The sequence below is a fragment of the Panthera leo genome, chromosome C2 (genome assembly GCF_018350215.1).
Source record: "Panthera leo isolate Ple1 chromosome C2, P.leo_Ple1_pat1.1, whole genome shotgun sequence".
Lineage (NCBI taxonomy): Eukaryota > Metazoa > Chordata > Mammalia > Carnivora > Felidae > Panthera > Panthera leo.
Window position 1 is genome coordinate 93413325 of NC_056687.1, and position 14098 is coordinate 93427422.

At 39.8% G+C, this 14098-nt stretch overlaps 1 protein-coding gene across 3 annotated transcripts in view; it reads left to right on the forward strand.

Annotated features, from left to right (window-relative positions):
* NCEH1 (neutral cholesterol ester hydrolase 1) overlaps positions 1-3200 on the forward strand; it is a 58933-nt gene extending 55733 nt beyond the window's left edge. For all 3 annotated transcript variants that reach the window (XM_042956075.1, XM_042956076.1, XM_042956077.1), the window contains one exon: positions 1617-3200. In XM_042956075.1, the coding sequence (XP_042812009.1) occupies positions 1617-2234 (618 nt within the window). In that variant the 3' untranslated portion in view covers positions 2235-3200. The remainder of the gene's footprint in view (positions 1-1616) is intronic.
* Positions 3201-14098: the final 10898 nt, after the last annotated feature.

A 14098-nucleotide genomic window follows, 5' to 3' on the forward strand; every position in this document is an offset into this window, starting at 1 on the left:
AGGGCTCTCTTGCTCCTCAGCAATATGCATGGAAATCAAGTATCTCCAGCTTCTTTTCCATATTGGACTTGCAAAATATTTTTGCTTAAATTCCAGTTGCTAAGATTGTTTCCTTAGAACTTTGAGTCAAACTGAAAAGCTAAAAAGTGTTTCCCAACATTTTTTAAAATCTAAAAGAAAAAAAATTGAAATGGGTCAGCCACTTCGAGTGTTATAATACCAGTTAACCTGAGCTTACCTGGTTAAATTCTCTGGTTAAAACTATCTAGCTCTAATAGCACCCAAAATTTTGGGTGGCTGTGTAAATTCAAAGATAAGTATATTTTCTTCCTCTGATGGATTAAACAAGTTTAGAAGAGCATCTCTGTCTTCTCATCTCCCGATTTCTTTTGGTATTCTCAAATTGCAGTACATAGAGAACTTCGTTGGGCACTGATGGGTTTGCTATACATGTGTTCTGATGTGGTAAGAAGAAAGTCCTGGTGCAGTGGGGAGAGGATCATGGGCTTTAAAATTAGCAGTGGAATGGAATCCAGTCTCCCTGCTTTGGAAGCTACAGGGCTTCAGGCAAGCCCCTGAATATCTCTGACTCTCAGGAAAATGAGGATAATGCCATCTGATTGCAGGACTATTGCCGGGACTTAGTGAAATGATGTATATGCAATTCCTGGCACATATTAATAGTACTATTAACTGATCATTTCCTTTTGCTTTTACAGAGCAGTTATATCTTCCCTGGGGGATGGGGTTCTAAACTCTGACGTGAAACAAAATTGTACAGCTAAAGTGACCTTGAAGGTTGTTTAGTTGCCTATAAAACCCAGTGACCTAGTTAGCTGCCTTTTAGATGTTACATACAAATGTGTACCATTTTGGACCCTAGGACTGGAAAATGAGGCAGTGTGTTCACATTTTGTGAAGGCATGGGGGGATGGACATCTGATGAGGTAGAGGATGCGTTCACATTCCCATTTAACCTCAACTCTGGGGCACATGCTCATTAAGGAGAATGGAGGGCATGTTGCCAGCACTATTTAAATTCTCACTTATGCAGCATGAAGACTAAATGCTCATCAGAGGAGATATCCTGAGGTCCTGCTATAACACTTTGGAGTCCCATCATCTGTTCATTTAGCTTTTCCTACCCTTCTCCTCTGGAAGAGTTAGACTAGTTTGTTTCTCCCTAGAAAGCCATTGCCTTTTTTCACTTTGCACAGAATACTGAACTAAGAAAAGTTCTCATGTTATCCATCCATAGTACCCAGCAAGGTGTGCTAGTGCCGAAGGATAGATACAAGTGAAGTGTTCACGGGGGGTTAAAGACCTAAGAGATCACATGCATTTGCAGTGTTCACTAAAAACATGGGTTGCAAACATCATAACTTTCTTAGTAAACATCCAGCAGCTTGATGCATGTGTGGGGAGTGTGCTGGTGGTGGGTGGTGGGGAAGTTTTTATTTCATAAACCGTATTACTTAATACCACGTCTGGTAGAAATTTCCTAGTTAGAACCTTTTGACTGATTCCAGGTAATGCATTCAGCTACTTTAAAAGGTGTGGTTTCCATACAAAGAGCCATGCAGCAGGAAATAATGTGTCTGCTTCCTCTTCTCCAGTTTACTCAAGATGCCAACCTCAAAAGCAAGCTCAAAGTGCAAGCTTTAATTTATCCAGTTCTTCAAGCTTTAGATTTCAACACGCCCTCTTACCAGCAAAATGTGAACACCCCAATCCTGCCCCGCTACGTCATGGTGAAGTACTGGGTGGACTACTTCAAAGGCAACTATGACTTTGTCCAGGCGATGATTGTTAACAACCACACTTCGATGGACGTGGAAGAGGCAGTTGCTCTCAGGGCCCGTCTAAACTGGACGTCCCTCTTGCCTGCATCCATCACAAAGGACTACAAGCCTGTGGTGCAGACCACCGGCAACACCAGGATTCTGAGGGAGATCCCTCAGCTGTTGGATGCTCGCTCGGCCCCGCTCATTGCAGACCAGGAAGTCCTACGGCACCTCCCGAAGACCTACATTCTGACGTGTGAGCATGATGTCCTAAGAGACGATGGGATCATGTATGCAAAGCGTCTGGAGAGCGCAGGTGTGGAGGTGACCCTGGATCACTTTGAGGATGGCTTCCATGGATGCATGATTTTCACCAGCTGGCCCACCAACTTCTCAGTGGGAATCCGGACTAGGAATAGTTACATCAAGTGGCTGGATCAAAACCTGTAAAAGGAAAATTTCCAGAATCTTGACCTCCTGCACCTGCTTTGGAAAGAGATGCACTTTTTAGTTGATTACTTTCCCCTTGTTACTTGTGAGTTATGGAATTCCATTCCCTGCAGACTTTATGTTAATTTAATTTTTGAAAAATGTGTTTGACTAACGTAAGTACAAAATGTCTAAATCTGGTTCTCCAAGTGGACCAGTCTTTCTGTTCTTGTTTGTTTTTTGTGTTTTGTTTTGTTTTGTTTTGTTTTTAGCCAAACTACCACCGATACTCACGGCTACAGAAAGCAGGACTAGGAGCTGAAATAGCTTTGCGTTCTGTCTTCGTCAAAGAATTCTTTCCAGAAGAAATTCTTCCAGCTGTGGGTGGCATATGTGGGCTCTTCTTTAGCTTGTAGAGTTTACTTTACATTCAGAGCAGTGTTACTTGTGTGCACATTAAGGTCAGTGCTAGATACCAAGCGCCCTCTGTGCTTTATGGATAGATGGTTTTGTTTCCTATGGGAATTTCAACAAAGGTGTTCTAGCAAGGACAAATTTCTCAAATAACTTTCTTCCTTTAGAGTGTTAATTTTATGGGATAGCTCTCTGTAAGTCCAGTTGGATTATGACGATACTTGAAGGTTACTTTCTACCCCTATTATTAGAAAATATACGATTACATGTAGTGGATATCTGTACATTGTAAAGTTTTTTGGTTATGCTGTCTCCATAGGGGAGATCTTTTGGGAGCAAATTCATTTAGATTTAGGATAAGTTTGTCATTACAGAAACAAGTGAAAACAGACAAATGAACTAACTTATTTATTTTCATAATGAATACTTCTGACATAAATTACCAAGAGCAGTGTGTATATTTTTGGCATAGTCAGAAAAGAAGATACATTTAATATTGAAATTATGAAAAAATACCTTTAGAGGGTCTAGTTTATTCTTGAAAACTCAACTTTTTCACTTACATGGCTTTAAAATGGGGCTATTTTGGTATATATATATATAATACCGTATATATATATACGGTATTATATATATATATTTGATATATATATATATATAATACCATATATATATATGAAATGTATTGTTTATTTTTTTAAGTTATTTAATGTTAATATATACAGCTCGACTTAAGATTTTTCAGAATAACATCTATGATGAATACTAAAAATAACGATATTTTTAAAGAAACTACCTTAGAATTATATCCACATGTAATTTTATGGAAAGAGGTAAAGTAGCTATTAATACTACTGTACATTAGGCTTAAATATTTTGACGTCTATATGCATATACAAATTAAAGTAATTAGAAACTGTGACTACACTTAGTAAATTCATCTAAGTTGACAGTTGGAGAATTTAGGTAAGACACACACTGCTCAATTCTGCCCTCTGTGGTGAGAGGAACGCTAGCTCATATTCTCCAGGGTGATGCATACCTGGTTCCTTCACCTCTTTTCTGTCTCCTTCCAGCCTGGTCTAGGAGTTACAATAGCCCAAGCTTGACTTTGTGTAAAGCCTTCACTGCCAGTGGGAATATCTTCGGCATAGCAAGGGACTCCAGTTGTGGTTTGAGTGCCTCTGCCCTCCTTCCTGCCACTTTTACCACTGCCCCCACCCTGCTCTTTGCAGGGACTGCCAAGGCCAGGTCATGATACAGCCAGTTCATCAGTGGAGAGGAAGAGGAACCTTTTCACTCATTTGAAAGATGGGCATTTCCTACTTCTGGCAAAGAAATAAGTGAAAGTGTACACCCTTCTTTTTTTTTTTTTATTAAAAATGTTTTAAATGTTTACTTATTTTTGAGAGAGAGCACAAGCAGGGGAGGGGCAAAGTGAGAGGGACACACAGAATCTGAAGCAGGCTCCAGGCTTTGAGCTGTCAGCACAGAGCCCGATGCAGGGCTCGAACTTGCTAACCAGGAGATCGTGACCTGAGCTGAAGTCGGACACTTAACTGATGAGCCACCCAGGCACCCCTTATTTTTCATTTATTGTACAAGCCAGTAGCATTGTATGTACAAAACAGATGTAAATGCAACAGTGTGTGTGTATGTGTGTGCCTGTATGTGTATAAAAATAATCATGCAAATTAACATGCTAATGGACAGACACAAGTTATTTACTGTCTCTGAGCCTCTTTTCCCTTTCCTCTAAAGTCAGAGATTTGAATTACTTAATCTGCAAGGTGTCTTCCAACAGTCAATTCCAACCATTTGGTTGGACTGGCAAATTGTATTGGCTTCTTCTACGGTGTTTTGGATTGTTTTGTTTTTTTGGGGGGGGGTTTTGGTAGGTCATTTTTCCATATATACACAGACATAAACATCATTAAAGATTTTTTTCCTAAAAAAAAAACAACAACAGGATTTTAGTTCTTCCTCTTTGACAGCTACTCTCATTTAATACTATTGTTTTCTTACATCATTTGAAGGGACCAATGTTTGGACCTTAGTTTGAGGTTATCTACCTCTAAGAAAGCAAAGAAAATATAATACATGTGCAGAGTTTCTTAAAATGGCATATTTTCACCCAGAATTATGAGCCAAATGCTGCCATAATTACAGACAACAAATGATTCTAGGCTTTAAAGGGTTCTCTTGGATGAAAAGGGAGTAAAAGAAAAAGGGTCAACCACTGTTTCTAATGAAAGACGTGAGTTTCATTAAAGCTTTTATGTGTGAATGATTTGCCTAATGACTTGCACTGGATCCCACCCCAGACCTTGCTTGAAGTTCTTTCTTGAAATTCTCCCTGGAATAACAGCTGGGAATCAGGATACACAAAAACCAGTACATGCAAGAGAGGCTAAACCAACCAAAAATCTGAGCGTTAAGAACTCCTTTGGGAAGACTACAGAGTTTTTGGTGAAGATATTTTAGTTTGGGGTGAGTTCGCTTTCTTTTAATTTTTGTTCTTAAATAAAAAAGCTTATGTTCTGCAGATTGATTTTTTTTATAGTGTGATGGCTTTGTTTTGTTTTTCTATTTTATGAAAAAGTTGATAGTCTTTTTGTAATGTTGTTTGTGAAATATGAACATAAATATATGAAGAAAAAAATCTTGAAGTGCTACAAATATAGTGAAGTGTAAATCGGTCTTAATGTTTTATCATTGATTTGTGAGGAATTTGAGACTATTGTATCATTCTCTTGGTGGCTATGATATTTTATGCATGACCTTTTAACTTTTGACTTTTTGCTTATTTCCCACTGCCAAGGGCAAGGCAGATTTTATGAAGGATTTTGGTAGCAAATCTATTTTATAAGACGAAAATCCAGTGTGGAGATAGGAAGGCCTGTATCTGTTTTGACTCAAGTTTGGAAATAAAATGGCTCCATCTGGGAATGTGCCTCTTTCACTTTTTGTCTCCCTTTCTGGTTCCCATCTCTGTCTCTGTATCTCAGATCCCTAGCCACAGCTCTGCTCAAATCTCCTGCCGGTCAGAATCCTCCAGCTGCCTTTCAATCACTGAGAGGTAGTTCAGTGGCCTCCTTGATGACAATCAATTCTTGTCTGGATACAGTATGTACTGCTCATATCGGGGAAACCTGCCTTGGTCTGGCTAGAATATTCTTAAAAGTGAGGCAGACCCTGGGGCTATTTTGGGTCTTTCAATACACGTATTAGAAAGGGACGATCTTAGGGCAGATGAATTTGGATTGGAATTCAATCCACAGATGTATCAATATCACTGGAGATGTATCAGTATTACTAGAGGCAAGTTTTCAAATTGACCCTGACATTACAAGCATATCTAATAATTTCACACATGAGTTTATTATGCTTAGTTTATATCAACGTCATAGGAATGTTCAAAACTTTTTTTCAAAGTGAATTGTTCCTATTCTAAACGGTCACATATGTGTGTATAAATTATATTTTTCTATTCAGTTATTCAACTCAATCTTTCATTCTCAACAAAACCTCTGCTGGATGGCTATGTTTGCCTGGAGAGATCCACTAACAGTTCCAACAATTCTCCTTTGGAGCATGAAAGATGTACTTTATGTGTTTTAATATTGTCGTTTTTGTGATTTTCATTTCTTTAATCTCCCACTATTTTTTTTAACATGTTTTCCAATAGATCCTGTATTTAAACATCTAGAAGATGTTTATACCAGTACCAGATTCCCCAAAGCTCGGAGATCAGAAACGTAAATATGTTTTCTAGTAGGCATACGTGGGCTATGTAGCCCTGTCTGTCACTTTAGAACCAGTATCTTGTGTCATTAGAGAAGCTGCTGGCATTTTTTTTGTGTGTCTTGTTTGGAAGGCCCCTCCCTCAGATTTTCTCAGGGTTGGCTCCTTGTTGGCCTTTGAGATAGAGAGCTCCACCTTCTGGAGAGACTGCCCAAACTAGACCCAGCCTTTCCAGTCACCACCCATTCTCTAGCCCCCTCTGATTTCTGTTTTTTGCTCCTGTTTGTAGTTTAGTCCTCTGTCTGCAATTCTCACTATTTGATTATGTGTTTGTTTTCTGTTTTCCCCATATTTAAATTTAAGCTCCATGAAGGCGGGGACTTTGTCTTGTCCAGTTCTATTTCCTCAGCAGTTAGAACAGAACACATGGTGGACTTTCGAAAAGTGTTTTTGAATAAATAAATCCTCGCCAAGAAAAATTGACAACTGCCTCTATGTTGATATTTTGCCAGAGGCAAAAGGCAACCTTAGCTTGACATTAGCCAGCCTCCAGGATCCTGTAAGTCTCCTTTAACATATGAAAATCCCTTTGGAAACTTCCTTTATCTCTACCCTCACCCCCACCCCCCAAAATATATATTGACAATCATCCTCCAAACATTTGGTCCCTTGATACACATCTGAAGTTCCCATGACTAAGGTTTTACTAGACGGTAGTAAATGACGTTTTACTAACAGCAGCTAGCCCCTTACAGTCCTGGAAACCTTGCTTGCAAATTCCTTAGGGACTTTTGCTATCCCTAAACCCCTCCCAACTTAAAAGTATATAACCAGTCAGTCACTCCTCACAACCCCAGTGCAGCTCTTTCTGCCCACGGGTCCTGTCTCATGTTTTAATAAAACCAACTTTTCTGCACCAAGGACGTCTCAAGAATTCTTTCTTCACCGTTTACTCCCGGACCCTGAATACATTATATCACATCAGATAAAGTGCAGCTTGGGTTTGTGGTTTTGTTTTTTTTTTCAATTTCTTTCATAGCTTGGGTCCTTTCTGTATTTTTCTTAACAAATATTGACTGAGGTTTTTAAATAAACTGTTGCAAACTGCCCTAAAAGAATGATCTATAGGAGTGCCTGGGAGGTTCAGTCGGTTAAGCCCAGGTCATGATCTTGGGGTTCATGGGTTCCAGTCCCGTGTCGGAGTCTGTGCTGACAGCTCAGAGCCTGGAGCCTGCTTCAGATTCTGTGTCTCCTCCCTCTCCCTGCCCCTGCCCCACTCGTAGTCTGTCTCTCTCTCAAAAAATTAATAAACATTAAAAAAAATTATTTTTTAATTAAAAAAAAAAAGATCTATATAACACATCACTCAAAGTCTTCCATGGAAGTCAATTTAAGAGTTTGAGAAATTTTAATCAGTCAAAACAATTCTACCAACTTTAGGATATTGTCTTCTTTCTGGTCTCATTATTTTTAAATTGGGAATCAAATTCTATGTTCCTTATTCCAGTTAAATTCATGCAGTAGAGGTGCCTGGCTGACTCAGCTGGAAGCGTGCGACTCGATCTCAGAGTTGTGAGTTAGAGCCCCATGGTGGGTATAGAAATTGCTAAAAAAAAAAAAAAAAAAAATTAAAACTTAAAAAATATTCATGCAATACTTACTTGCCTGGCCAAAGAGTAGACTTATTTTGAGTATTCTTCTTTAAAAGACTTACTAAGCCGAGTAACATCACATCACCCTTGCTGACTCCATTTTCACCACTCTCACGGAATCAAGTTGCCTGCCTTCTACCCAAAACCAGTACCTCAATTTGCATCCTTGATCAATTCATTATTAACTTATTCAAAGATGTGCTAAACTACCTCCCCTTTCTGCTGGAGCTTTTACTCTCACTGAACTCCTTCCTTCCTCTTAGCTCTATAAATATAGCCAAATCTGTCCTGTCCAGAAGGAACTCTTCTTTTGGCCCTTTACCTCCATTTTATTTTCCTTCTGATCCAAACACTACAATGTTCTTTTGGCTATCTATTGCTGAGTAACAAATTATTCTGAAACTCATAATTTTAAACACCAGCCAAATGTTACTGCGTGATGTTGACTAAGCTTAGCTTGGTGGATCATATGCTAAGTGTAGCACTCCACTGGGCTGGAACATTGTGATGGCTCATTGCATGCCTGGCAGTTGTTGCTGGCTGTTAACAGGGTGACTGGGTTCTCCTGCACATGGCCTTTCCTCCTGGATTAGAGTCCTAAAAGCATGGCATCTGGATTCCATGATGGAGCATGCCTGAGTGTGCAACAGCGGGAAGCTTTGTATCTCCTAAGATCCAGGTTTGGAAGTTACCCAGCATCGTTCTACCATATTCTGTTGGTCAAAGCAAATCATAGGATTAGCCCAGATTCAAGGGGAGGTGAAACAGACAGCACTGCTTACTGGAAGGAGTGACAAAGAATTACAGTCCTCTTCAATGCACCACAATTCCTGCCTGGAGACATTTTCATTTTTTTTTTTTTTTCAACATTTATTTATTTTTGGGACAGAGAGAGACAGAGCATGAACGGGGGAGGGGCAGAGAGAGAGGGAGACACAGAATCGGAAACAGGCTCCAGGCTCTGAGCCATCAGCCCAGAGCCTGACGCGGGGCTCGAACCCACGGACCGCGAGATCGTGACCTGGCTGAAGTCGGATGCCCAACCGACTGCGCCACCCAGGCGCCCCGAGACATTTTCATTTTGATGAGCCATTGACAAGATCAAAATCCTTTGCTTGCATTTATAGTACATTGATGATGGGGAGAATTTTCCATAGAGAATTTTCCATACTTCTGGCCCCCATACGTTTTTAACCTTGTTTTTCCTCCGCCACCCCTCAACTTCTGGTGCTGGTGACAGTTCATATTTTAGTACATCTGGCCTCATACGTCAGCAGAGGGAGGGTTAGGGGTATTCCTGGAAGTTATTCTCTTTGTGGGTGAGTCAGCAATAACTTAACTGACACAGCTGCAAATCACATAAACATACCCCACTAAACCCAAGCCAAATGCCCCACCATCTCACTTTTCCCTTGACTGGATCCCCAAAATATTTGCCACCACTCTAAGCATGTGACACCTGGGCAATGGTGATGGAGAAACGGGGGTGGAGTCAGTGACAGTAACCAGCTGCAGTTAAAAGGTATTTTAACCTTTGTGTGTTTAAGAAAAAGGCAATAATCTTGTGTACCTTTGAGTGGGGTCCGTCTAGTTCCTTGAATGGGACCCATGCCTATGAGGGGCCCTAAGCTCAAATTTTATGGTAAATCTCCCCCTGCACAAGATTCCGGTTCATACTTTCACCCTCACTTAAATGCCTCTCCTGGGCCATCCAGTAGCCCCACCAGTGCAGCAAGTCCCAGACTAAATGCACACATTGCCCTCTCCCCCTGCTCTGGCATGGCCTGATCTAGGCCCATTTCACTGCAGGGTAGTTCTCCAGTCTCCGGTCACCCAGGCTAGGACTGTGAAGGTCATCTTCATCTTAGGCCTTCAACTTTGGCAGTCCCCAAGACCACTCAGTTCTATTTCCCAAACATTTATAGATAAAATACTTATATATTTATTATTTCTAAGATATTTGTATGAAAGTGTTTCTATATCAAATATCCCAAACATGCAAAATCCATTCCCTTCTTTCCATGCCTGGACCCTCTGCTCTAGTTCCAAGCTCAAAATCCTTCAGGCCATTGGTTAAGTCCAGTGCACCTCACCTGACGTGCACAGCTCTCCCTCACAGCCCTGCGCCCGCAGACTTCACCCTCCAGGTGTGGTCTGGGCACCGTCCAGGTGTGTATATATATACCACATCTTCTTTATCCATTCATCCGTTGATGGGCCAAATGTTAGATATTTTTAAATGAACCTGTCAGGGTGTCTGGGTGGCTCAGTAGGTTGAGTGACCAACTCTCGATTCTCTCTTTCTCTCTCAAAACTGTTTCCATACAATACTATGATGTTAGTTAGCTTCGTGACTGTTTTTCTTTCACAAATGGAGTTTTCCAGCTGCTGCTTGACATGTGGTCCTGCAGCAGGTGGGATGTGGAGCAGATACGAAAATCCAGCTGGCTCCTGTGAAGCCAGACATGAAAGAGTTTCTGCGAAGATGTAAAACAATGCCACACGTCTCACTCATTTTGTGCTTAGAAAATTTAGGGGTTCGTTTTCCAAAAAATATAGCTTAAGCCTTAACATGTAATTAAATACATTAATAACCATGTTTAAAATTTCTCAGTTTCAATTCCTATACGGTAAATTAAAAATCAATAAATAAAGTCCATATGAACAAAAGCTCTTGGGGTCCTCAACAATTCTTTTAAAGTTTATTTATTTCGAGAGAGAGAGAGAGATTATGCGCGTGTGCATACATGAGCAGGGGAGGGGCAGAGACAGGGAGAGAGAGAATCCCAAGCAAGCTTCTCACTGTCAGAGAAGAGCCCAACGTGGGGCTTGAACTCACAGACCGTGAGATCATGACCTGAGGTGAAACCAAGAGTTGGACTCTTAACCCCCTGCACCATCCAGGTGCTCCTGGGTCCTCAGTAATTTTCAAGAATGTAAGGTCCTGAGACTGAAACATTGGAGAAGTGCTGTCGTACATCATCATCTCTTAACAGGCCCTGTATGTTGTGCTAAGATACAGCCGGCCAATGCTGAACTTATCACGGTTCTAAACACATACCACGTGTTCTCCTACTTAATTCTTTTCCCTCTGCCTTTCTTCATCCTGCCTTGTCTCCCTTTGCCAGCCTCTTCCAGGGTACCTCTTTCTAACTCCTCCCTCCACAGGATGATTCAGCCTCTGGTCTCACATTGCACTCAAAACATGGCCAGGTAATTGTTAGTGGGTCTGACTCACTCACAGCACCATGGGAGCCTTGAGTGGGGTCATGTCAGCACCACCTTTGCGACCCCAATGGCTGACACAGTACCTCTCACAGAATAAGCACTCAAGAAATCTTTGCTGAACAAATGTTCTCATGTCATCACAACTTAAAACAGTGTTCTCATAACATGTAAAATTATGCCTGATACTATTATATATATATTTGCTTATTTATATTCTTAATATAAAATCTCTGTTTTGTTTTTTTGTTTTCCTTCAGATGTTTTCTTTTACTAATGCACTAATAACTTATTTGGTCAACAAATGAAATCCTGAAGCCTGTAATAGAATATTTTTAAATTCAAGGCTATTGCCAGCAGAGGGCACTCTTGAAAGTAAAAGGCATTAACCATCCTCGACATTGCTGTGTTTCATCTGGAATTTCAAAAAAAGATTTCCCTGTAGCTTTCTGGAACATTTTATATTTATAAAAGGTAAATAAAAAGCCACGCTATGTTTCATCACAGAATAAATTGAGGTTTTTTTTTTTTAAAGTAGAGTTTAAAATCCTCATTAAGCACCTGGTAGAGAATGACTGAAATCTCAAAACAAAGCAAAACAAAACAAACAAAAAAAGGACTCACATCAGTCCTTTGTTAAAGCATGACTCACTTCCCTGCCCACCAGAGTGTGTGTGTGTCATTTTTTCTTACATGTTTGTATTCAAGGTAGATATTTGCCGTCCTTTTGGAAAAAAGCTGACAGAAGAATGGTGTTCTGCATTTTTGAAGGACCATTTAATGCCAGAGAAAATACAGGACCGTCATCTTTTGTTGTGCCTGCTGGCAAACTCCAGGGACCCAGCATTTGGTGGATCCTTAGATGTGAAGAAAATGCCTTTGAAAACAGTATGTAAGGCAGACCTAGGTAGCCTTCAAAAGCTAAAGCACATTTTCAATGCAAAAAAACATTCAGCAGGGACTTTGCAGGACTGACATATTTTAAAAACATATAATATGTTCTACGGTTACGGGGGAAAAGCTTGCCACTCAACCAGCCCACACGGAACAGAGGAAATTGCATGAACTAGCATTTAGTAAACCACAATTCCATGTCCAGCTCAGCCAGCAAATATCTAAGCAAATTTAGGTAAGTCTTGGTTAGTGCCTTGTTTCCACCCTTTAAAAAGCTAGACAGTCTTTAAACTTCTTTCTTATTCCACAATAATACTTGAAGCAGCTTATAATTAAACAAAATGTACAATGAAACAGTTATATAGACATAGGAGCTCATAGCCAAGGAAAAGAACAAAAATATGCCAGCTAGAAAAATCAGTTGCCTGGGTTAATTTCTGGTTTGACTCCGAGCACCCTGGCGGTTAAGGCAAAAAATAACAACGGCGGGCGGTGAGTCAGCTTGCTTCATAATGAAGAATTCCAACGTCTCAGAGGTGGCAGTCTTTCTCTAGCACCGAATTCTAAAAGAAAATTCCTACATGTGCTTCTGGACAGCGTCTTCGAGTATTCTAAAGCAAATACAACAGGAATTTTCACATAACTATTTATTTAATGAACCTCAATGAAAACTGAGCGCATAATTTTAAACCTCAGCATATCCATACTTTACATCCATGAAAGTTAGAGTGTTTGCCCTACTTCAGGCCTCCAAGGACTATTTTATAAATAAAGCTATAGAAGGGCATTTTTAAAAGTTGTAAGTTAAACAAGTGTTAGATATTTTTTACTTTCTATAATTTATTTTTTATAATTTACATCCAAGTTAGCACATGGTGCAACAATGATTTCAGGACTAGATTATTCCTTAAGCTCCTTACGCATTTAGCCCATCCCCCCACCCATAACCCCTCCAGTAACGCTCTGTTTATTCTCTATATTTGAGTCTCTTATGTTTTGTCCCTCTCCCTGTTTTTATATTATTTTTGCTTCCCTTCCCTTATGTTCATCTGTTTTGTATCTTAAAGTCCTCATATATGTGAAGTCATATGATATTTGTCTTTTTCTGACTAATTTCGCTTAGCATAATACCCTCTAGTTCTATCCACATAGTTGTAAATGGCAAGATTTCATTCTTTTGATTGCTGAGTAATACTCCATTGTATATATATATATACCACATCTTCTTTATCCATTCATCCGTTGATGGACCAAATGTTAGATTTTTTTAAATGAACCTGTCAGGGTGCCTGGGTGGCTCAGTAGGTTGAGTGACCAACTCTTGATTTCAGCTCAGGTTATGATCCCAGGGTTGTGAGATCAAGCCCCACATCGGGCTCTGTGTAGAGCCTGCTTAAGATTCTTTTTCTCTGTCTCCCTCTGCCCCTCTCCTCCACTTGCACTCTCTCTCTCTTTCTCTCTCAAATAAAAAAAATAAAATAAATGTATTTCTCTAGGCATACTGATAATAAGGTGATCAGCTTTCTTTGGTGCCAAAGGAAGAAAACAAGGGTTGTTATAGTTACATAGAAAAATTATTAAAGGTTATACAAGACACTTAACTGTTTACCTCTGGGGGATAAGAAGAAGGATCTTAGGGGAAGAAAGTTCTTTTTTCTACTTTGCTTCTCTCCAAAAAATTTGAAATTTTCATAATGATTATGTACTACTTAATATTTTTAAAAAGATAATTTACTCATAAGTAGTACCCTATACAGTATACCCTAAAAAGGATTTCAAACATCTATTCTAATTTTCTTTTAGTTGCAATTTAGTTCATCTCTTTGCAAGTTATCCCTTGCAAGAAACACTCATTCAAACTAGGTTAAGTAAAAAGGGAGTTTTATTATAATGATACAACCAGAAATCTCTTAGACATCCATGATCAAAAAATGAAAGAAAGCCTGCTGTCAGGGA